This window comes from Taurulus bubalis, assembly GCF_910589615.1.
Source record: "Taurulus bubalis genome assembly, chromosome: 14".
NCBI lineage: Eukaryota > Metazoa > Chordata > Actinopteri > Perciformes > Cottidae > Taurulus > Taurulus bubalis.
The window spans coordinates 24,480,241-24,505,439 of NC_136602.1; the positions used below are offsets into that span (position 1 = coordinate 24,480,241).

The 25,199-nt window shown below is 42.0% G+C and overlaps 1 protein-coding gene across 1 annotated transcript in view; it reads left to right on the plus strand.

Moving 5' to 3' along the window:
* slc18a2 (solute carrier family 18 member 2) overlaps window positions 1–17,342 on the plus strand; it is a gene marked incomplete at its 3' end in the record, with an annotated part of 29,292 nt that extends 11,950 nt beyond the window's left edge. The window contains exons 3-15 of the mRNA XM_079229603.1: window positions 253–311; window positions 411–494; window positions 2,929–3,021; window positions 3,539–3,628; window positions 3,790–3,833; window positions 6,149–6,209; window positions 7,509–7,604; window positions 11,763–11,841; window positions 12,472–12,523; window positions 12,973–13,036; window positions 13,119–13,238; window positions 14,226–14,359; window positions 17,235–17,342. Coding sequence (XP_079085729.1) covers window positions 253–311; window positions 411–494; window positions 2,929–3,021; window positions 3,539–3,628; window positions 3,790–3,833; window positions 6,149–6,209; window positions 7,509–7,604; window positions 11,763–11,841; window positions 12,472–12,523; window positions 12,973–13,036; window positions 13,119–13,238; window positions 14,226–14,359; window positions 17,235–17,342 — 1,084 coding nt within the window. The remainder of the gene's footprint in view (window positions 1–252; window positions 312–410; window positions 495–2,928; window positions 3,022–3,538; window positions 3,629–3,789; window positions 3,834–6,148; window positions 6,210–7,508; window positions 7,605–11,762; window positions 11,842–12,471; window positions 12,524–12,972; window positions 13,037–13,118; window positions 13,239–14,225; window positions 14,360–17,234) is intronic.
* Between the last annotated feature and the right edge of the window lie 7,857 nt (window positions 17,343–25,199).

Genomic DNA, 25,199 nt, shown 5'->3' on the forward strand with positions numbered 1-25,199 from the left:
ATACTAATGATTTAACACTGCTACAATGTACTGTTAAAATGCTTTATGAATGATGAATTAAGTGTTTACTCATGCTTTACTGATGCTAAGTAGTGCGTAGTTATTATAAATACTTTAGGTGTCACTACTTTAGAAAGAGAGAATAATCTGAAGAGAAAGAATTTCAGCTGTGATTGAATTCATTGAATCTATATTTGTGAAACGTCTCAAACTAATTACTGCTTACAGTCTTTTTTCTTTGTGTCCCTTCAGAATAGGATATCAAATTCCCATCTTCGCTGGCTTCTGTATCATGTTCGTCTCTACTATCAGTAAGTTGCAGGCAGCATGTGGTAATGATCAGACCATCAGAACGTGGCATCATGCTGACGGCTCTTGTTTGTGTTTCTGTCGTCTTTTCCGCTGTGAAGTGTTCGCCTTCTCCTCGAGCTACGCTCTGCTGTTTGTGGCCAGGTCGATGCAAGGTGTCGGCTCCTCCTGCTCGTCTGTGGCTGGTAAGGCCGTCTTCTCTCTTTTCAGTGTGATGTACTCATGTTCATTTAGTGCTGCATTATGGGATGCCTGTAGCCTTAATGTTGCAAGGCAAGATGATCCAATGGAAACAGTGTAATGTTTGCAGGAGATTGGAAAGTTGCTTTCTTTGATGCTGCAACAGTATAACAAAGGTCTACTTTATGTATCATCAGTCTATTGACCCGGCGTTATAAGTGGTTATCAGTAGCATCCAATGTTAGGACCAAACTGCACCGACCAGGCTGTTAAAGTCAACGTGGAGCTGAACATAAAGCTCAACAACTTTATATTGAGGCAACAAAACAACTTGGTTCAATCTAGTTAATTGAACCTAATCATGGTTTGGGTTCAAATATGTTTGTTATATGTTTATGTTATAACGTAGCATTCAACGTAGGCATGGCAAAGCAAGTCAACGCTGACTTTCTGTTTTACACAGAACACACACACATACACACACACACACACACACACACACACACACACACACACACACACACCCTCCTCCTACACAGACTTAGTCACTCTTTTTACTTGCACACCTACTGAAATCTCACAGAAACCAATGACATGGCGTTCTCTCGCTTGGTCAGGAATCAAAGAGGGTGGACTACAAATGACTACAAATGACTACAAATAATGAAATTATATTTGCAACCTGGAATAATTTATTCAGCTATCGGCAAAAAAAGGTAATCTGTACGGAACATCGTTAATGTACAGAAAATAGTTCCTGTACATTATTGATAATAAAAAGGTCTGTGTAAAACATGAAGCCATTCCCTTTTAAGAAATGAAATGAAAAGTTACAGTCATCGTTAAACTGATGACAGACTGTAACTCTCCCTAGAACTGTCAATATCAGTGATTGATGTTTCATGCGTGAACAACACCCCCTACTGTAATACACTGACTATGAAGACCTTGTCCAATAGCATCCAAACCATCCCTTTAGGTGACAAAGATTTCAGCTAAATGCCCATTTAGTGCATTTCATTCAGTGTGACTCCTGTAGGGTTTGCTGCCCTGTATCAGTAACGGTTGTGTCACATGAATCAGTAACAGCTGTTCCATGAATCAGTAACAGCTGTGTTACATGAATCAGCAACGATTGTGTTACATGAATCAGTAACGGTTGTGTCACATGAATCAGTAACAGCTGTGTTTCATGAATCAGTAACAGCTGTGTCACATGAATCAGTAACGGTTGTGTTACATGAATCGGTAACGGTTGTGTTACATGAATCAGTAACAGCTGTGTCACATGAATCAGTAACGGTTGTGTTACATGAATCAGTAGCGGTTGTGTTTTTTGAATCAGTAGCGGTTGTGTTACATGAATCGGTAACGGTTGTGTCACATGAATCAGTAACGGTTGTGTTACATAAATCAGTAACAGCTGTGTCACATGAATCAGTAACGGATGTGTTACATGTATCAGTAACGGCTATGTTACATGAATCAGTAACAGTTGTGTCACATGAATCAGTAACGATTGTGTTTTTTGAATCAGAAACGGTTGTGTTACATGAATCAATAACGGTTGTGTTACATAAATCAGTAACGGCTGTGTCACATGAATCAGTAACGGTTGTGTTACATGAATCAGTAACAGATGTGTTACATGTATCAGTAACGGTTGTGTCACATGAATCAGTAACGGTTGTGTCACATGAATCAGTAACGGCTGTGTCACATGAATCAGTAACGGATGTGTTACATGTATCAGTAACGGTTGTGTCACATGTATCAGTAACGGTTGTGTTTCATGAATCAGTAACGTTGTGTTACATGAATCAGTAATGGTTGTGTTACATGAATCAGTAACGTTTGTGTTTCATGAATCAGTAACGGTTGTGTTTCATGAATCAGTAACAGCTGTGTTACATGAATCAGTAACAGCTGTGTCACATGAATCAGTAACGGTTGTGTTACATGAATCAATAACAGCTGTGTCTCATGAATCAGTAACGGTTGTGTTACATAAATCAGTAACAGCTGTGTCACATGTATCAGTAACGGATGTGTTGCATGTATCAGTAACGGCTGTGTTTTTTGAATCAGTAACGGTTGTGTTACATGAATCAATAACGGTTGTGTTTTTTGAATCAGTAACGGTTGTGTTACATGAATCAATAACGGTTGTGTTACATAAATCAGTAACGGCTGTGTCACATGAATCAGTAACGGTTGTGTTACATGAATCAGTAACGGATGTGTTACATGTATCAGTAACGGTTGTGTTACATGAATCAATAACGGTTGTGTTACATGAATCAGTAACGGCTGTGTTACATGAATCAGTAACGGCTGTGTTACATGAATCAGTAACGGTTGTGTTACATGAATCAATAACGGTTGTGTTACATGAATCAGTAACGGCTGTGTCACATGACATGTTCATCTGTGTTTCAGGGATGGGAATGCTGGCGAGTGTGTACACAGATGATGAGGAGAGAGGTCGTGCCATCGGGTTCGCCTTAGGAGGTCTGGCATTGGGAGTGCTAGGTATGTACATATGCATATACATGGGGCGACTGTGGCTCAGAAAGGTAGAGCGGAATATTGGTGGTTCGATCCCCAGCTCCACCAGTCGGCATGTTGAAGTGTCCTTGGGCAAAAGACACTGAACCCGAAACTGTTCCTGAAGGCTGTCTGAAGGTGTGAGAGTGTGGATGAGCAACAGCTTACATCCTGGTGCATGGAAGCCTCGGACATCCGTGTATGAATGTGTGAGTGAATCATGTGGTGTAAAGCTGGCGCTGTTTACATGCAAGCCCATTCACCATGTGGACGCAAAAGATTAAACATTGTAGATCAGTGTACTAGTAAAATGTTGGGCGCTTAATGGAACCAAACCCACATTCTTGATAAACAAATGAAGAAGTGTTCTCTATTTCATTGATTTCATTTTGAATCAACTCGCAATGTTTTCATGAGGAACCTCAAACATTTGCAACGTGAGCTGTCTTGCAGGAGAACAGCTGCAGTCGCTGCGGTGATGATAAAGTCTTTCTCTCCACAGTCGGACCCCCTTTCGGCAGTGTGATGTACGAGTTCGTTGGGAAGACCGCTCCTTTCCTCTTTCTGGCGTTCCTGGCTTTGTTTGATGGAGGTACAGTTACATTGTTCTTACGTTCAGACCAAAAGTCTTTTGGAATGGTGAAACTATGTAATTGTTGAACATCATTTCATGTGTTTTTGAAATACCTTATCTTACTACCAGATATCTTTTAGATACCAACGGCTCATTACGTTGTCTGTGTGTCTTTATAGCTCTGCAGCTCATCGTTTTTCAGCCCACCAAGATTGAACCAGAGGTGAGTTTGTTTTCCTTGATAATTCATTTCCTGAACTTTATTTGACTTCAGTAAGATAACCTGCACAGCTGCGGAACATTTGAAAGACAATGTTTGTCTTGGACAATAAATACAGGAAGGTGGATGACATGCACCCATGTGCAAGACATTTTACTGGTGTCAACGTTAACTTGACATGAGTGCAAAGTACTTTCCAGCGCCCGACATTAACACAAAGACAATTTAACAGTCAGGATCCAACCTTAAATTCTGCAATTAATTTCAAGCAAAAGTTAAAATGACTGTATAAAACCACATAATCTGAATTACAGCAGCAACTGCAATTCTTTTGTCTGAATATAATAATTGTTTATTGCCAAGTACTCACACATAGAAGGAATTTGGCTTGGTGAATGGTGCATAACAATTAACACAAGTATATTATTAAAGTTACATGTGCATATTATGCTGTTCTTTTGTTCCCCTGGTTTTGTTTGTGTGGTCACATCAGAGTTCCTGAGTTTTAATGCAGACTAATGTAAAACATGGAGGAGCCCGTAGATGTCGGCCATGTTTCTGCTTCCCCGTGTTGTTCTTGACATTGTAGTGTGGTTGAAAGATGGTTGAAGCAGATACATGTATTATCCATATTGGGGTAATATGTGGATAATACATGAGATGAAAGAACACTTGACAGGCTTCAGTGAACCAGTAGACACGGTTTGAACCCTAATTAATGAAGAATGCTCTGCTGCTTCTTTTCACAACGACACCTGACGTAATGTATTAGTGGGTAGAACCAAACACACATGCTGGTGGAAGCAAAGCCAACAAGAATATCATTAACAGATTCTGTCGCTTTTTCAATATCCTTCATCTCGTGAATTTCGGGAGAAAATGCAAACATTTTAATAAGGTTTCACAGAGACTTGCAGCAATAGTCCTGCTCAATGTAAACTGTTCAGCCTGATTCTTGTCATTAATAACTAGTATGCTATGGTTGACAGATAATAAAACTGACAGTTAAACTCAATCATTTCTCATCCAGACGTCTGCCATTTGCTTTTGTTTCTGTTTGTTGCGTGAGAGAGGTCATGTGATCTGGTGCATAGATCCCTTTTGCACAAGAATCTAAAAGTAATATAGTCGTATGCGATGGGCCATTATTTTCAAATCTTGTAATGTGTGCATGTTAGAGATTATAGAGAAGAACATCCGTGAAGACTCTCTAATGTGTGTGATGCAACCTGCTTTTAATAAAAGCAGAGATCAGCTGTTCTGCTTGTATTTAGCAGAACAAGTCATTCTCTGTTCATGTGTAACAGGGTTTAGGGATTTAGAGATGTCTGTCTTTGGAATACTGAATGAAATGTATGATCCTGTTATATCATTTATTGTTTTAATTATGTATTCACAGTTTTTGAAATTAGTCCTAAAGGTAGAACTGTCATATCTCACAGTGGAAAATAATAATATTGTCATTGGACAGTTTGTGCATCGAATGCCGTTATTATATTACAGTAATTATTACAAATACTATCAATGAGTATTGCCAACCAGTTCCTGGATTAGTTCTCAAAGGTTTTGTTTGACTGCGAGTGCATTGGCAGAGTGACAAACAAAGGAAGTATAACAATTATTTGAATCTGCTTGGATTAAAGCAGAATCTGCTTCCATGTGAAACATTTTCTTAAAATCCTTTAAGCACGATAGAACCAGTTTTGGTTCCAGACTTGTTTTTCATAGGAACCCCAAATTAATTCCAATACTTGTGTTTATTGTATGTATTTGTTCAGCAAAGTCCTGGGAAAAAAATATAAAAAGATATTTTGATCAAAACTATGAACATCCAGCACAATATGAGCAAGATTTCCCAAAAATGCCTCCTTGAGCGGTCACCGAGTTTTTCAAGCAGTATTACGGTGCCCTAACAACAGCCCACATACTAATAAGACACCTTTCTGTAAAGATTAGGACCTAAAGAATCGGAATCTGAATGGAAATCATAATAGAACAGCATTTGGGTGTTCAAAGAAGTTTCAGTTCAAACTGTGTCGTTCGGTTCAAAAATTGAGTTAAACTTAACGGTTACTTGAATTATGTTTCACACCAGATGTATCTTCTCACAAGGGTTGCGGTATTGTAGCAATTTAAATGAAGTTAAACAACAATGTGGTTCAGGAGATAATATGTTGTTGTTTTTTGTCTGATAATAGGCGCAGGGGGATTTTCGCACCCTGTTTTTAAAGGGTTAAGTCTTGTTAGGTTGAGAGCTACGGCATAAGCATTACTGTATCTCATATAGAATGGTGTTGTTGTGTCTTTGTCCTTCACAGAGTCAGAAGGGGACCCCGCTGCTGACCCTAATGAAGGATCCATACATTATAATCGCAGCTGGTAAGAACATAATAGCAGCACAGTCGATGTGAGGAAACCTAATGTCACCCCACTCAGGAGAAGCATCAGTGGGAGATTGTCTATTGTAATGGTGCTGGGAAAAGAGCAGGCGACCAGCAGCCATGGGCACTCTATATCGGCGGGAACAGCGGATGTCGACGTGAAGAATCCGGAAGTTCTCTGATCTTGCTTCTGCAGGTTGAAGTGGGGAGTTATCCGCTATCCTCTATTCTTAGGGTTTTCCTAAAAGCAACGACGTTGTTCTGCGTCTCAGCAACCTGAGTCACTTGGACGGCACGAGGTAAAGGTAGCGCCGATCGATATCGTCCCAGTGACGTCATGGCCGTCTCACAGGGTCCCCTGTGGTTCCTGTGGCCCTCATCCAATAACGGCCACCTAAACTAAATCTCTCCCATAGGGGGACATTGTGAGGACTGATGGGGGACGGCGTGGTGAAACCAGGCCTCCTCCTTTATTTGAAAAATGAATCTCACCAGTCATATTGTTTATGTGTGCGGGGAAATCTCCTCTTGCAAGTCACGTAACATGTGTGTAATCAGGTGTGAAGGGTTTTGTGTGTGTGAGAGTCGTGCCACTCACCTGCATGGAGTCAGATCAGCCTCAGTGTGAATTCATGCACATACATCTGCCCTACAATCCACCCGGCATGCTCTCTCTCTCTTTGACGATCACATCCTAACCCGACACACAGACCTCGACTCGTCCTGGTATCCAGAAAGAGGAGAGACAGTATCCCGCTTTGAGCCAGGTTCTCAGGAATGACAAAGGGTCAAACTGCTTCCAATGGGCTCCACTTAGGTCTACAAACAAGTGAGAACAGGTTCTCTTCACCTGTCGCTCGCTGTGTCATTTACAGCGGGACAATTCTTGCACTCACTGATAATAATTGTGAAGAAATGTTTTCAATTTGAATGATGAATGCTGCTGGACATAGTAGACTAAGAATTAAAAAGACATTTTTCTGACAATTGCAAGTAACAACGATTTTATTAGAGTCTTAGATCACCAGAAGGACCCAATCCAAGGGTTTTGAAGGTGTCTTTTCCAACTATAACTAGGAACTGTGTGGCTCACAGGTCAGCTAATACAAATGCATGTGGCTGGAAAATTGCATTTGTGTGCGAGTTAGCTTTTCCCATCACGTCAATTACTGTGACAACACAGTAGCATAGAGTGCAGGCTGTGTTTGGATGTGCAGGTCGGAGAAGTAACAAACAGAGGAACAAAAACAGACCATAATTGACACTGCGTCCACTTATCCTCAATCTTCTTCTCCAGGTGCCATTTGTTTTGGAAATATGGCCATTGCCATGCTGGAGCCAACGCTGCCGATCTGGATGATGGAGACCATGTGTTCCAGGAAATGGCAGCTAGGTATTTACAGAGTCCTCACTCAGAAAATACACACTATGTTGTTACAGCACCTAAATATTCACAAAACTGAGTCCTTAAAAATGCACACACTTAAGGGGACCCACACAAACTGTGGTCAGTTTTTGTTTACAATGTTGGAAATGTGCAAATGTAATCCATTATGCTTAATGAGGTCATAGTTAGAGGTGTTGCACAAGACTAGTGTTATACTGTGTTTTTCATTAGTTGTCCTTACATGTACGTAGGGGAGAGAGGCAGGTGGTGCAGTCCAACAAAACACCTCCACTACGACCTTGATGCTAAAACATTTCATTTAATTAACACCTCCATGACGGTGCCAACAAAAACTGAAGATTAAAGGACCATATAAGTGTTTTGGATTGAATAACCTCCATTACAAAAGTGTATACTTTACATCACTGGCAACCATTTTGCAAAGCATAGTGCCGAACAGCAACCCGTCATGCGCGTATTTATGTTTACGATACCAGACAGCAGGCCTAGGTAGAAAATGAACGGCCCGCCACTGAGTGCTTTAGAATGTCTGATGGGTTTCCATCCCTTCTAGACAACTGACTTCTATTCATTTTAAAATCAACCTGAAAAACCTAGAAAAAAAATGCTGTGAAAGTAGTCCATCGGTGTGGACATTATTTAACGACCATTTTACAATTTAAAACTTAAGCATTCCAAAATTCCCAGTTTATTTCTTGTTGCAGTGTATGTAGGCTGACAGGAAGTAAACATGGACCCAAACGGTTGCCTAGCAATTTGAATGAAACAGTCTATAACTAAATCTACGACTCCAGTAGTGCATAGTTAATTTGTAAATTGGCTAAAACGTCTCGATTGTCAGTTGCATTGTCATTACGTTTAAGCTGTAGCGTGAGTCGCTGGTCGCGTAGCTCATCGGTGACTCGGTAGTTACGTAGCTCATCGTGACTCGGTAGTCACGTAGCTCATCGTGACTCGGTAGTCACGTAGCTCATCAGTGACTCGGTAGTCACGTAGCTCATCGTGACTCGGTAGTCACGTAGCTCATCGTGACTCGGTAGTCACGTAGCTCATCGTGACTCGGTAGTCACGTAGCTCATCGTGACTCGGTAGTGAAGTAGCTCATCGTGACTCGGTAGTCACGTAGCTCATCGTGACTCGGTAGTCACGTAGCTCATCGTGACTCGGTAGTCACGTAGCTCATCGTGACTCGGTAGTTAAGTAGCTCTTCAGTGACTCGGTAGTCACGTAGCTCATCAGTGACTCGGTAGTTAAGTAGCTCATCGTGACTCGGTAGTCACGTAGCTCATCAGTGACTCGGTAGTCACGTAGCTCATCGTGACTCGGTAGTCACGTAGCTCATCGTGACTCGGTAGTCACGTAGCTCATCGTGACTCGGTAGTTAAGTAGCTCATCGTGACTCGGTAGTCACGTAGCTCATCGTGACTCGGTAGTTAAGTAGCTCATCGTGACTCGGTAGTCACGTAGCTCATCGTGACTCGGTAGTCACGTAGCTCATCGTGACTCGGTAGTCACGTAGCTCATCGTGACTCGGTAGTTAAGTAGCTCATCGTGACTCGGTAGTCACGTAGCTCATCGTGACTCGGTAGTCACGTAGCTCATCGTGACTCGGTAGTCACGTAGCTCATCGTGACTCGGTAGTCACGTAGCTCATCGTGACTCGGTAGTTAAGTAGCTCATCGTGACTCGGTAGTCACGTAGCTCATCAGTGACTCGGTAGTCACGTAGCTCATCGTGACTCGGTAGTCACGTAGCTCATCGTGACTCGGTAGTCACGTAGCTCATCGTGACTCGGTCGTTAAGTAGCTCATCGTGACTCGGTAGTCACGTAGCTCATCGTGACTCGGTAGTTAAGTAGCTCATCGTGACTCGGTAGTCACGTAGCTCATCGTGACTCGGTAGTCACGTAGCTCATCGTGACTCGGTAGTCACGTAGCTCATCGTGACTCGGTAGTTAAGTAGCTCATCGTGACTCGGTAGTCACGTAGCTCATCGTGACTCGGTAGTCACGTAGCTCATCGTGACTCGGTAGTCACGTAGCTCATCGTGACTCGGTAGTCACGTAGCTCATCGTGACTCGGTAGTCACGTAGCTCATCGTGACTCGGTAGTTAAGTAGCTCATCGTGACTCGGTAGTCACGTAGCTCATCGTGACTCGGTAGTCACGTAGCTCATCGTGACTCGGTAGTTAAGTAGCTCATCGTGACTCGGTAGTCACGTAGCTCATCGTGACTCGGTAGTCACGTAGCTCATCGTGACTCGGTAGTCACGTAGCTCATCGTGACTCGGTAGTCACGTAGCTCATCGTGACTCGGTAGTCACGTAGCTCATCGTGACTCGGTAGTTAAGTAGCTCATCGTGACTCGGTAGTCACGTAGCTCATCGTGACTCGGTAGTCACGTAGTTCATCGTGACTCGGTAGTTAAGTAGCTCACCGTGACTCGGTAGTTAAGTAGCTCATCGTGACTCGGTAGTCACGTAGCTCATCGTGACTCGGTAGTCACGTAGCTCATCGTGACTCGGTAGTTAAGTAGCTCACCGTGACTCGGTAGTTAAGTAGCTCACCGTGACTCGGTAGTCACGTAGCTCATCGTGACTCGGTAGTCACGTAGCTCATCGTGACTCGGTAGTCACGTAGCTCATCGTGACTCGGTAGTCACGTAGCTCATCGTGACTCGGTAGTCACGTAGCTCATCGTGACTCGGTAGTCACGTAGCTCATCGTGACTCGGTAGTCACGTGAGTTGTCAGCACGCTCTTTTCCTCACTAAGTGGTTTTGTTGCCGAAACCCAGTTTGTTTTTAACATCACGAATACGTTTCTAATCGTTGTCCTTTAGGGATGTGGCACAGCTACTGCTAGTTAGCCACCTGGGTTTGTAGAGACCAGGAATTCTGAAGGTTTAGTCAATGGCTGGATTTTAATTGTGGTTTCAACAAGGGAGAGCCGTGTTTCGTACCCCAAAGACTGGAGCAGAGAAGAAACTAAATGGTCGGCAATAAGACAGTAAAGCAGAAATAAATACCGTAAAACGTAGAGTTGATTGAAAGTCAGGCTACAACAATTAAGAAGGCTAAAATACCTAAAATCCCGGCTAGCTGACACTACTTCACAAAAACTCTAGTAACTCAAGAGCCTGGGCCGAGCATCCGGCCTCCGTTATCTGTAACTGCAGCATCTGTCCCATATCTTGGCTTCTTCTAGACCAGGTCCAGTGGGTTTTTCAGGCAAACCATCAGCAACATAGCAGGAATAGCACGGCCGTTGTCTACTTGACTTCTTGACCTGGCAATACTTCCTATAGTGTGGAAACAGCTCTGCTTCCTGCTGATTGGTTCCTCACTGTCATGGCCCCGACTGAGGTCAGTCCTAGCGTTCAATCAAGTTCATTGCTCAGTTCAGATATCCCTGTCCAAAGAAACAGGGCCCTGCATCTTGGGTTCAAATGTTGTCCAGACACTTTGTTCTGCCACCAAAACGTTCCAGGGAAGTCTGAGCAGTGTATTATCAGAATATTTGAAGTACCTTCCATCCCCACACCCATGTGACAATCCCAAGTCAGGGTCAATAGATCCCTTGCGCTGCTGAGAAAAGCTACCCTAACAAAACAAGACAAAAATTATCAAAATGTACTAGAAATATAAAAGAACATACATTTTAGTATCATATTTAACTTTCTAAAAAAAATATGCAAAAACCCATTGGCATTGACTATTTCTGAGGGTCATTACTCTAGTTACTCTGGTTGGTCTTACATAACTTTTACAAAATCATTTGGAAATTATTTCTCCACATTTTCACCTTAACATAATATACATCATTTTATTACTTTGTGGCTTGACGCAGTGCAAAAGTGTCATTGCTTTATCCTGCTAGATATTTTCTATACAGCGGCTCCCTGCTGCCTCTACTGTTATTGGTTTGTTCCAGTTGGTTGTATATGAAGTCTGGGCCAGATAAAAAAGGGTGAGCGGGAAACAGGATATTAGGGTGCCATGTGCTGGCAGGTGGAAAGCACAAGTCTTCATTACAGACAATGGAAGATGTGCAGCAGCTCCGTGATGAGGCCCTGATAGAGATCTGCTTATCTTGGAGAGCCTGTCCACACCTTCATCTCTCTCCTCTGTGTCTGTCTGGGGCCCAGGCGTCGCTTTCTTACCAGCATCCATCTCCTACCTTATTGGAACCTACATCTTCGGCAAGCTGGCGCTCAAGATTGGGAGGTAGGGAGAGAAATAATCCTTATCTATGCTCTCTCTCTCTTTCTCTCTCTCTCTCTCTCTCTCTCTCTCTCTCTCTCTCTCCCTCTCTCTCTGGATGTGATATCTGTTTCCGCTCCTCTAAATGAGTTTTCAGTGTTTTTAGTGTTTGTGAGGCTGGCTTTATTGAGACCTTGATAATACAGGTTACACACAGCATGTGTGTATGAGAAAGGGAGAACGTATGAATGAAATGTATGTGAATAGTTTCAAAGACTATGAAATGTAATTATACATATATTGCCTTAATATGGCCATTGCAGTTTATTTATTATACTTTTTTTTATAGATATATGATTTGTTCCATAACATTTTTTGCAAATGTTGTATGATGGAGAGTCAGGTTTCAACCTCCTAATTGTAATACACTTAACACTTAGCATACATAAGCTAATGTTACAAAAAGCCTTTTCCACATTAAGGACTACATCCGTGATACAGTATTCAGAGTGAGACAGAGACGATAACCAAGGGCACAAAAGCAAACTGAGGAGATAAACCTTCTGATTTAGACTCATGAGAGTCAGAGTGAGTGTAACTTTAAGTTCAGACTATTGATTCGATAGCGCTGCTCTTGTCCTCTCTCTCTTACAGGTGGCTTTGTGCCGTCATTGGAATGACCGTGGTTGGAATCAGTGTGATATGTGTAAGTATGAGCAGACCATTAGAGTGAATTCACTTTTACCGATGGGATTCTTCAGCACTGGTGGGTCCCTAAAGAGTTTAATGGAGCAGTTTCAAATAACCAAATTCTAAAGAGGATTTGTAGGGTGTGTTATAATAATAATAAAAATAAATACATTCAGAAATATTTCCTCAGCCAGTAGAAACAAAAAAGTAGATCCCCTAATATGCTGTAATATGTAGTGTCAACGGTTTATTTTCTCAAAACCAGGTTATGATTTCCATGTACAGAAAGCATTGAGTGGGTTGGAACCAGTGTTTGGACACAAGTGTAAAAAACTACCAGAATGTTCGAATCATCAAGATTTTCGCATTATTTTCCAAATCTTATAACGCCAATGGGAGTCTGAGTTTACAGGGATTATAAAAACCAATGGACTACATGTTCTGATATTTGTCTCTGTGTTCTAGGTTCCATTTGCCAAAAACATCTACGGTCTCATTATTCCAAACTTCGGCATGGGCTTTGCTATTGGTAGGTCTGCTGAATGTAAGACTGCGCTACACCAGCCTGTCCTCTGAGTGAGTGAGACGTGTATTGTTGTGGTGCGTTACAGGCATGGTGGACTCCTCCATGATGCCCATCATGGCTTACCTGGTGGACCTGCGACACGTGTCTGTCTATGGAAGTGTGTATGCCATTGCTGATGTGGCTTTCTGCCTGGGATTTGCTTTAGGTAAGAAGGATCGGAAAAACCTCAGCAACTATTAATCTACAGGTTATGATACCTCCAACATGTTTTTCTTTTCAATTCTGGTGTCATTGTGGTAGATTATGGTTATTACATGGTTATTATCACGTTATAGTGAAGAAAAGCATTTTCCAGCCTTGATTTTATAGTTATTCAATTTAAACCAACATACCAAATGTTTTCTGTAACACGTGTTCACCTCTGCATCATATGGAGCAGCGTGGTCGGGGCTAGCTGTGTCCGTGTAGGACGTGCCTATGCTATACCAGTGTTTTTAAACCTCCACAGGAAGTTAAGTTTGTCTTCACAGGAAGTTGGGTTTGTCTTCACAGGAAGTTGGGTTTGTCTTCACAGGAAGTTAGGTTTGTCTTCACATGAAGTTGGGTTTGTGTGCACAGGAAGTTAGGTTTGTCTCCACAGGAAGTTAGGTTTGTCTTCACAGGAAGTTGGGTTTGTCTTCACATGAAGTTGGGTTTGTCTTCACAGGAAGTCGGGTTTGTCTTCACAGGAAGTTGGGTTTGTCTTCACAGGAAGTTAGGTTTGTCTTCACAGGAAGTTGGGTTTGTCTTCACAGGAAGTTGGGTTTGTCTTCACAGGAAGTTAGGTTTGTCTCCACAGGAAGTTGGGTTTGTCTTCACAGGAAGTTAGGTTTGTCTTTACAGGAAGTTGGGTTTGTGTGCACAGGAAGTTAGGTTTGTCTCCACAGGAAGTTTGGTTTGTCTTCACAGGAAGTTGGGTTTGTCTTCACAGGAAGTTAGGTTTGTCTTCACAGGAAGTTAGGTTTGGGCAACAAAACCACTTAGGATGCGTTCCGGTCGCCAGTAGTTCACACACTCTTTTCCTAAACCTAACTAAGTGCTTTTGTTGCCTAAATCATTGGAACGTAGCTTGAGGCTTCGGCGCACTGAGCATGCTGCCCTCAGCCAAACACACCAGACTAAACTAGCGTGTCGTCTGTCCTGACTCGTGCAGGTCCGTCTATCGGAGGAGCCGTCGCCGAGCACATTGGCTTCCCCTGGCTGATGACCATAATTGGGATAGTGGATATATCCTTTGCTCCTCTCTGCATCTTCCTCAGGAATCCACCGGGACAAGAAGAGAAAATTGTAAGATCCAAAACACACTTAGAAACAGTCAATCAAATCCTACATAAACACAGGTCAACACACATCATTATTATAATGTTCTAGTTTGGATGCATTGGTAGTTGTTGGATAGATAATAAGTTGTACGAGTCCCTAGATACTTTTTCTTGCATTTCCTTTTCAGTCTCTATGACGTTGCTCTGACGTGCAGTTCTTTAACAAACCTCAAGGTGCATCAACTATCCCAAAGTCCTTCTGCAGACAGTGAATGGAACACACATCAAATGACAGTTTTAACGTGCCAAATTAAAAATATTAAAAAAAGAACCGACACAGATCATGTCAAAGTCTGACGTAGGACATGGAAATTCACCAAAATGTCTATTTTATAAGCTATGTTGCGAGATATTGCATTGTTAGGATAGGATAGGATATATACTGTATTCATCTCAAAGGGGACATTTGGTTGTGGCAGCAGCAATAAGAGTTATATATAAGACATTTAGGAAAATTAAATAATAAAAGTGCAAAGATGCAAAATATATGAACTGTGTAAATAAATATAGTATATACATATTTCATAACTGCACAGTGGCTAACATGTAGAATTCACAAAACAAAAGAAAAGACACTTTTTCAGGCTCCTCACAGCTCAACAAGCATTTAAAAAGGAAAAGAAAGGAAAACAGATAAAAAAAACTACATCAACATTGTCAATCATGAAACACAGAATGCTTATTTTTTTCAAAGCAGATTACAATTACATTTACCAACACTGTCACTAGATAATAATATCCATATCGATTCTGAAAAACCTTCAATGGAATTATTTGGGAAATTTGTTCTTTCAACAATATCCTCAATATAGTAAAATGTAAGTTTGCCATGTTGTGTTCATTTAGCTTCTTTGGCACTATTTCTGCTAAAAAGAAGATATATAGCCTTTTACTATGAACACTGAGCCTGTTGAAGCTCCTGAGTAATGAAAGAGAGCTGAGCCTCCATCAGGTGAACATGTGTAACGTATAACAATGCTGTTAGAAAGGACTTGCCAATTTGTCTGATATGATGAATGCGTTTTGACGTTTCTATTTGGGGCTTAACAGAAACACAGACTCTCTCATGGTTACAGCCTTTAAAGAACGACCATCACTGGACACCAGTTGCCTGCATGCACATGTCCGTCCTGCATGTTGTGGCTGAACCCAAAGTGCTGCAGCTCCATCCCTCTGCTTCACAGTGTGTTTGTCTGCATGCAGCATCTGCTGTCATCCATCACCTCTCGCCTCCCTTCTGTTTGTCTTCACCGCCTCGTATTCATAATATCTGCCATTTCCCTCCATCAGTCTTTGCCTCCTTTTACTCAGTTACAGACAGATTGGCAGGATTCTGACCTTATAAAGTGGAATTGGGCATCAAAATGTAATTTAACAAAATAGTCAAATGCAATTTTTACATGAAAAGTAAAAAAACAAAACAGGGCAAAGCCAAAGATGTGTCTTGTGCCACTGGATCCGATGTCAAAGAACATATTCTATGCATAAGCTGTGTCAAATGAATATTATTCTGTAAATTACTCTGATGATATAGATTTTTGGAGAGAATTTTGAAAATCACAATATAACAATAATATTAGGGCTCTGTTTTGGTGCCGGCATTAGAACAAAGGCTGTTCGTATTGTACTGAAATGATTATTGTTCTAGTTGAACTAAAACTAAAACAGTCTTAACAGTTCTGACTCAGCAAATGGAAGGACCACTCCTGGAAGAGAATGTTTTTTAACATTTTAAAATGAGGTTTCATAGTTTGAGTTGTGATTTGAAATGCACATGACATAACTAGTTATGTGAAAGGTTGATGGATATCATTACTGACCAAATGGTTTTGATAGTGGGAAATATACAACAAAATATTTTTCAGGGCCAAACAATAGCAAATGCTTATTAAATGCCTAGTACGTTGCAAGAAAATCAATCAGTCTATGAAAATAACCATAATGCCACTAAACAGTTACAGTATTGTTTGTATCTGCTGCTCTTAAATAAAATTAAAATACTCTAATACAGTGTCCGAAATGCACTTATAATAAATGTAATGTTTAAATCTGTGTAAATAAGTGAATTTGAAACAAGCAGAAATGGCAAAAATATTGGTCTCTGATCTCTGACCCCATTAAAAGATGATGATGCATTATGTAGATGAAAGATGTAATCTGTTTGATGTCAGGATGAAACGTTGAAGAGGCAGAAATGGTAAAAAATATTAATAATAATAATAATGTCCCAAGAGGTTAAAAACAAGATTATTTCAGTAAATTTAGTTGACATCTAGGGTTTTAAACAAGTGTGTACAATGTATTGGAAAAATGCTGACAGATATAGAGACAGATGACAAAGGTAATTTAATTATCTAAGTTATGTTATACAAAAATAATAACAGCATTAGAAATATTATCCTTTCAGCTGTGTGACGTATCCTAGTCTAGTGTTTAATAATGCTTATATTATCTCTGCAACCACTAGGGCTGTTTTAATAATGCTGGCGTTATAATAAAAGAGCATAATGTGAGGTTTTGTTCAGATGTGCAAATATCAGTCTATATGTTACTGGTTATGAGGAAATGAAGAAGTTCATTATACATGGCTTGTAATGGCTCAAAACATAACTGCATGAAACGTATCATTTCAACGTAACTTTAAACGACCCTGAAAGAACCTGGTCACAGATGGAATGATTACATCAGTATCTAGTAAAACACAGAACCTCCTCAAATACGGAACATACTTTTTTTTTTGAAGTGCGTAGTTCTGTGTTTCACTAAGTAACTAAATGTATTTTAATGAAAGCACTTTGACGCGTGGCAGAAACGACCCTTTCCTCCACTTGTCTTTTCAGGCCATTTTGATGGACAGCAACTGTTCCATGAAGACACGGTCCTACTCCACACAGGGGACGTACTACCAGGGTGAGAACATGGATCCAGAGTATGACGATTATGATTAACAGGACACCAGCCACGCAGGTTAACCCTTCAGAGGATCTATTTTGTTGTACAAAAAAGGAACACAGAAGAAAAAAACTGTAATTTAACAAAACAGCCAAGATATTTCCATGTGAATGTCCCGCATTCTGTCTTCTCTGTTCTTTGTCCTCTTAGAAGTTGTACTGGAGCAAACCAAAGTTGTTCTTGATCTGTGGTTGCAAGCGCATTGTGTGAGAGATATTTTTTTAGCCGACAGCCTTATTCAGTAGAGAGATGTGTCAAAAAGCACTTTTTAGGTAGTAGAAGGGTGCTGAGCAACAAGTACGCTTTGCTGGTTTATTTTGGATACAAATCTTTCTTAATTTATGTGTCAGCTATTAAAAGTCTCCTTTTTATTTACTGTACGTCCATGATACTGTCTAGAACGTTATTAACAGACCTTGTGCAAGTTGGTATTATATTGGGTAATTGTGTGTATGTCCAGAAACTGTTTTTTTGTTTAAAGTCCGAGAAGACTTGTCGGTCCGATCTATGATCCTTGTTTGCATTGATGTCGCTACAAAAGTACGAACTTAGGACTCAAGTCAACAAATATGAGGAACGATGTCCTCCTCAGAACAGAACCTACAGAACCTACAGAGCCTTGCTTTATGGCAACTTCAGTTAAAAAGAGAGGTCAAATAGTGGCCTTTATTGACCTCAGTGGCAGGGAGAACCAGGCCTAGAACAGGCCATCAAAGTAAAGTCAGAAACACTGTTTGTATGCAAAACCTTCTCACTCCCAACTCGTCAAAGACCGGTTCCTGATCGGTGGCCCGACTCTAGGAACCCATCTCGTGTTCGTTATGGTCGGTAAGCGAGGAGGCGTGTCCTTTTCGATTAAACGTGTTGACAGGAAACATGCAGTTTACGTTGGTTACTTCTCGTTGAACACATCCGGACCTCTAAACGGAGTCCTGGACCCCGAGGCGTACCGGGGGCCTCGTGTTGGTGTCCGGCGCTGAGGGCCACTGACCGAGCCGCGGTCTTTGATGAGTGAGAACCGGTTGTGATATTCACTCAATGATTCTAGTCTCATCGATTCCATTTTGACATTTTCTGAATTGATAATAAGAGAAAGAAAGTCAAGACTTTCTGCAGAGTTTTCACAAAGTCATCTAGCCTTCCTTTTCATTGACAACAGATTTAAATTGATGAAGACTGTAATTATTTGGTCAAAGTATTAGTGACAGTATTTCTAACACGAGCCACACTCACAGCTTAGACAAAGCCATTGTTTGAATTAAGAAATAGATAGAAGCCATATGCCTCTATCTTTGAAAAGTATTAAAATCTAACAGCAACACGTTTCCCACCATATTCATTCTCTCACAATTTAGTATTACGGCATGGACCTTATCACAACTAATAAAGTCTGGCTGATAAAAAGTGGCTAATTTAAAAATATTGAAAGCTTCCACACAGTCTTACAGTTACTCAATCTGTGCGGTCGGCCTCTCATTGCTAGTTGTGCTTGTATTTCAATCATGTACCACTTTAGACAGACGTGCATCCAACACAGTCTCTTGCTGTCTGCAAAGCTGCTCTCGTTATGGAGAAATTCATATTACGGAAGAGTAGCATCACAGTTAATATGATAGCCTTTCTGTTTGGGACTCTCCAGCTCTCCATCCCCTCATTAGTCGCCTCAAGACCGTTCACTAATTCTTCAAAGAAGCTTAAGTGTCAAAGTTCGCCAAAACTGAACTTTTGCATTCGTGGTTTTTACTTCTGCTGCGGCCATGGGGCAGAAAACTGCTGATGCGCTGGAATCTGTAGATTCAAACTCTGGGCAGCACGTTAATCAGTGATCTGTCCATCTGCATGCAGACAATGATAGCTGCTAACAGTAGACCCTTTTCCTTTTGGACAAAGTATAGGATGTGTTTATAATGTTGACAATGACTGTAATACATTCAGATCATCCAGATCAGGGTCTCTGTGTTGTGCATAGCGTCCTTGGACACTTTGTGGAACTGAGGGTAGAAAGACATACATTTAGAAAGTAGAGAGACAACCATTCATGGGAAGACTCTTCACAAGACGAGCAGGTCGTTCAGAGAGGTTCACACCTGGAAGGGGTACCAAGTCCCAGATGAATCTAATATATTTTTACTGTAAGTAAGTACAATTTGCAGCACTCTGATCAGATGCAAATTCTGCACTGATTTGTATTAAAATAGCCACAAGCTAACTCTACTTTCTCTTCACGCCTGCACAGTGTAATGTAGTTCAGGCTCCACCAGTGCAGACACAGACAGCAGGAAGAGAGCGAGTTAGAAGGTGGTTGTATTTGGTGTTTGGGCTGCAGGTGAGAGCAGAGGGCTGAGGAGGACCAGGAGCAGAGGCTGGAGTCAGGCAGCCTGAAGCACATGGAAACACATGACGGGACAGGACCAGTGCATCTAAACGGCTGCAACGTGACTGACGGCTCGAGCAGAGTCTTCGATTGGATTTCAACCAGATTTTTATGGCAGGGCTAATTATGATGATGACAGCTTGTAGCCTGAGTCTGTACACCTGTCTCCACTCCTGCAAATGAACACACACACACACACACACACAAGAAAGAGACGCACACACACACACTTCCAGATGGCAGCAGGCTCTGGCTGGTTGGGTTTTGTCTTTTAATATCCTTTGGGCTCTGCGCAGGCACTTCTTATGCTCAGCAGATACAATGATGTTTTGGGCGGTTTTAATCCCCTGATTCCCAGGAACCTAAAGCCGTTAACCTGCTCCACCTCAGCTCCATTGGTGTAGACAGATGTGTGTGTCTTCACCTCCTTTTTTCTAGAGCCAGCTCCGTGGTTTTACTGACGCTGAGCAGCAGGTTGCTCTCCGAGCATCGCTCTGCAAGGTGGTAGATTTGCTCTCTGTATGAAGTCTCATTGTTTGTAATCTGGTAGATGACGGTAGTGTCACCTGCAAACGTCACATCAGCGTTCTCTTGGTGTTCGGGGCAGCGGGCGAGGTGACAGAGTGAACAGGAGGGGGCCGAGCACGGAGCCCTGGGGGACGCCGCTGTGCAACACTGGAGTGGAGGAGGTGTGGCTGCCAATCCCTACTGCCTGGGGTCTGTTTGTGAGATGGTCTAATAACCAGTTGCAGAGTGAGATACTCAAGCCCAGAGTGCTAAGTTTACCACTTCATCAGTTTCATGGGGGAGATTGTGTTGAAGGCGCAGCTGAAATCAACAAACAGCATTCTGATTAGGTGTTGTTTTCCAGATGGAGAGCAGTGGCGACAGCATCCTCTGTATGCAAACTGGTGAAGGTCCAGGCTGGCTGGGATGTTGATTTTGATGTTCTGGTTTCTCAAAGCACTTCATCAGAATAGGGGCGGGCCATTCAGACTGCACACTGAGGACCTTTTAGGTACAGGGACAATGGTGGTCTTGAAGCTGGTGGGAACGCTCTCCTGTGACAGCGATCTGATGCTCAGTGCTGTGGAGGTCTCCAGCCTGCTGACACCTTAGCTTTGTTTATTTGTATGCCTCCTCGTCACCTGACAGCAGTGGAAGCAGCAGTAAGCCACATTTTGATTGACAGCTCGACGGATCTACCCACCGGCGGCTGCGTGGGGGAGGTGTCGGCGTTTCTTGGCAACGTTGTCACTTCCTGTGTGTTCCTGCCCCGAGCCATCATTAATGTTATTACTGACTTGTTTCCTCGGCTATGACTCGTCTAAATGTCAGTTGTGGAAAAGGTTCACTGCCTCGCGTGCAACGTGTCTTCTAGTGTATTTATTGAGGCGGTTCTGCTTTGCACGTATATACTGTACTACATTCACACTGACTTTCACCAACATGCATTAAAGGAACAGTTTGACATCTTGGGCGATACGGTTATTTGCTTTTTGCCAAGAGTTAGAAGAAAAGATTAATACACTATTCTTTTATTGTTTATGTTCAATATTCTGACATTTAAAAATCCTACTAATAAAAAGTATCTCAAACACTGTCAAGACCCTGAGACCTAGTCCTCTGATCCCTCTGAAAATCAACCTAATTGTTGGTCATTTCAAAATGTCACACTGGAATCATTCATATTAAGGTTTTTTTCTTAGACAATCATGAACATTTGTCCGAAAATGATTTTCCTGATGACACTGACCTGAGACCTGATGTTTACTAAAATGCCAATATCCGCCTTATAGTTGGGTTTAACACAGCTGATGCCACTGGTTGCCTCTTATCCTCAGAGATTAAACATGTTCAAGGCCAGAGGTGTTGATCATGTGCTTCGGTCACATACTCACTTTTCTACAATGGATTTGGGAAATAAATGACATCACAATGTTCAGCAACCATGTTCTCTTCTAACACCACCGACACAGTAGGTAGACTAGTCGAAGGACATAAAAAGGCAGTATGTCAATCAGCATCTATTTCAGAAGTATTGACATAATATGTGTTTATCATGCCTTAAATTGTTGTTGCAGTTATTGTACAATCATTAATGAAACTCTCCGGAATAACTGGACAATGAAGTGCTAACATCTCAATGGACAGCAAAAGGGTATTCAGTGTTCCTGCTTTGAAGTGTCTTTAAATAACCTCAGTGGTTTAACCTCAGTGGACCGAGCCAACAACCTTTAGAACATTAGCCTGAACATAAAAGACACAACAGAGGAAGCAGCGGCTTCAACGCTGCCCTGGTAAAGCATTGTGGGAGCTGTAGTTCTTCCTTTGGGGTTTTCAGAATAAGGCCCAGGAACACATTTCACTTTCCTAGAGACTAATGAAAGAAGAGAGAGGACCTGGCTCTCTGTCGTTTAAGCATCATTTAGTTGTCAATACCAATTGCATACATTTCTTATTTTTTAGGATAATTGTTATCAAATTATTATTAACAATCATTCCACCAACAAGGTGCCCTAGTTGTTTTGCTAGCTAGATCAGGCCTTAAAATGGTGTATTTGGCTCCGCCCCTTGAGATTATTTCCCCTGATTCCAAATATTTGGAAAATTCTACTCTACAAACTGAAATATATTTTAAAGAAGAGTCCTGATATGTATTTAATGTTTATAATATACTAATGTTTCACACTGTTTGGTCACATGTATTTTTTTATTTCCTCATAAACTTGCTGGTGGGTTGTTAAAACTGCTTGAATGTGTTGGTGAAATAACATCATGGTTATAAAAACACCAACTGGAGCGGTGCATCCATGAAGGTGGAACAGACTCACTGGTCAGAGCTGGACTCACACGCCTTCCCTCCCATCAACGCCGAGTCTCGTGTGGATGTTCACATGGTGTGTATTAACCATCATCTATTGCAAATATTCACAAACATATGTGTGCACATGTCAGTATGTGAGCTTTCCTACATGTATGTCATTGGCTGGATATTGTCCTCTTTTTTACATGTGGGAAGCCTATATCCTCTATTAAATGTGGTGTACTTACAAAAAAAGAAGCAGTTTTCTCCTAAAAAATGACATGAAATGAAAGAATATAGACGGATGGATTTTCTGCACCGTTGCGTCTTGGTGCATTTAAAACAAAGAGCCTTCATTTCCCTTTTGGTGTTCTCTCTAAATGCTGTTTCCTGTTATTGACATGACTCCTGATAGGAGTAACATGTACAGGTACCCATGGAAATATCAAAATGCTAAGAACACGCATGCTCTTCAGTTTGGTAACAGAACGGTGATGTTGATTGCCGGTGTTGGGAGACGGCAGAATGAGTTTCCATGATGGGAAACGTGAGCGCACACACTGTAATCAGCCTGTCCATCTCAACACTGGCCTTCAATTACTTTGCAGACGCTCACGCTACACCTTCCCTCTGCTCCCTCTTCACCAAGAACCCAAACAACTGCGGCTCTTACAAAATGTCTTCTTATCAGATTGACAGCCATGAAGGAAAATACCAAGTATTTCTGATGCAATGTACTCAAATATGGAAAGAAAAAGCAGTTTCCTCTGTAGGAGTGCACATAGGAACATCCTCAGTTATCAGTAAATGGACTGCAGGTAGGGAGACACATCAAGGAGATGCTGATGGATCCTCCAATGTGCCAAGTGACATTTGAAAAATGAAATGTCATTGACAATTAAATATACGGATACCACGGTAAACAAAGATTAGAAGTTCACAAAAGGCTGTTAAGTGTTAATCTCCGTCCTAATTTCACACTCGACTCATTCTGAAAGGTCATAGCTGCAGATTTAACAGTGCAGTTCAGTCTGAACGCCTGGTAACGCTTTGTTGGTTTTGGTAAGAAAGTGTACTTTTTAGATACAACAAAAAATGTTGTGTTGCTCGATGTTGTCGTCTGCCGAATGCAACGCACAACCACTTTGCCCCAATTACACAACCAGAAAAATACAAATTCAGATGAATGTTTGAATGCAGACTGAGATTGTACATTAATTATACCAGTAAGCGTACATGGAAGTTACGGGACAGGGCTCAACTGAGTGACTGGTCCACGTGGGAGTACCGTAAAAGCCGGGTTACAAGCCGCTACTGCCTTCGGTGGTTGTCCCCGCTGCAGCAAGCTAGCGCTGCAGCTAGCTCCCCGCTGCAGCAAGCTAGCGCTGCAGCTAGCTCCCCGCTGCTGCTAGCTCCCCGCTGCTGCCGTTAGCGCCCCGCTGCTGCCGTTAGCGCCCTGCTGCTGCTGCTGCTGCTAACGCCTGCGTCCCCTCTGCCCGAGTCGGGCGTCGAGCCGGAACTGGTGCCGCTACCTTCGGTGGTTGTCAGGGAACTAGCGAGAGCTAGCGGAAGTTAGCAGAGAGCTAACAGCAGCGCTAGCTGGCTACAGCAGGGAACTAGCAGGGACACCGACCGAACGTAGTAGCGGCTTGTAACCCGACTTTTACGGTACATCCTGTACACACCATCAGCTCATTTTAATTGAACACATTGGTTTTCCCTCCTTGTGTGTTGGTTTGATGTAAATAAAGCTCCAACTTAGATTCAGTTGCTGTTGAAAGATGTCATGGCGGCTCAGTCTCGTGTTGGTTATGGCGGCTGAGCTGCTTCTTGAGTTACATTTGGATCACAGATCAAACCACAAAGCAGAGTGATGGGAATTCTTTTGAGCTTGTTTATTTAGGTTATGGACAATAAAGCTTCATCACATGAGCCTTTTGAAAACTGTGTGCCACATCCCTCCTATACACAACGAGACACAAACGCCGTCTCGACCTGCTGAACGCCGTGGTGGGCCGTCCTATCAGAAGTGCAGTTTCAAAGGTTAGGGTTGGAGGGGCATTTCATTATGAGATCTGTGGAACATTGAAACAGATGCAGCAGGAAAAGCAGCGCCTCTCGGGCCCGAGGAGGGAGGAGGACGTCCCCTCAGGTTACACCACTGGACAGATGGGCACATGTGTTTAAAGAAAAAGGAAGAGAAGTCACAGATGTGGGGGATTCATTCCTGATTATCAGCTTAATTTCCTACAAAAATATTGCACAAAAATCTGGATATACAGGGACAGAGAGAGATTGACAAGTATAGCAGCCAGCAAGCCAATAACCACATGGGCAACATGTCTCTTACGTAGAAAAGAACAGGAAATGTGCGTTTGCTTCTTCTGAGTTTTACGGATTACTTCTCTTGTTGCGTTAGCGTGGACAAGTCCATGTGGAGTCTCGTTACACCGAAGGAAAAATCTTACCAGGCCGAGGAACCCGTCTATCGGGCTGAGAGGAAACAAGAATAAAACTAAATGTGCAGTACACTTCAAACGAGAGAGAGAGATATATCTCTCAGGAGGCGGAGCCAAATACATAATATATATATACATCTCTTTTGAAGCATTTTGAAACCTTAACTTTTCCCAAAATGCCCAGTGATGAAATCCCAGTGAGAAGTTATATCAC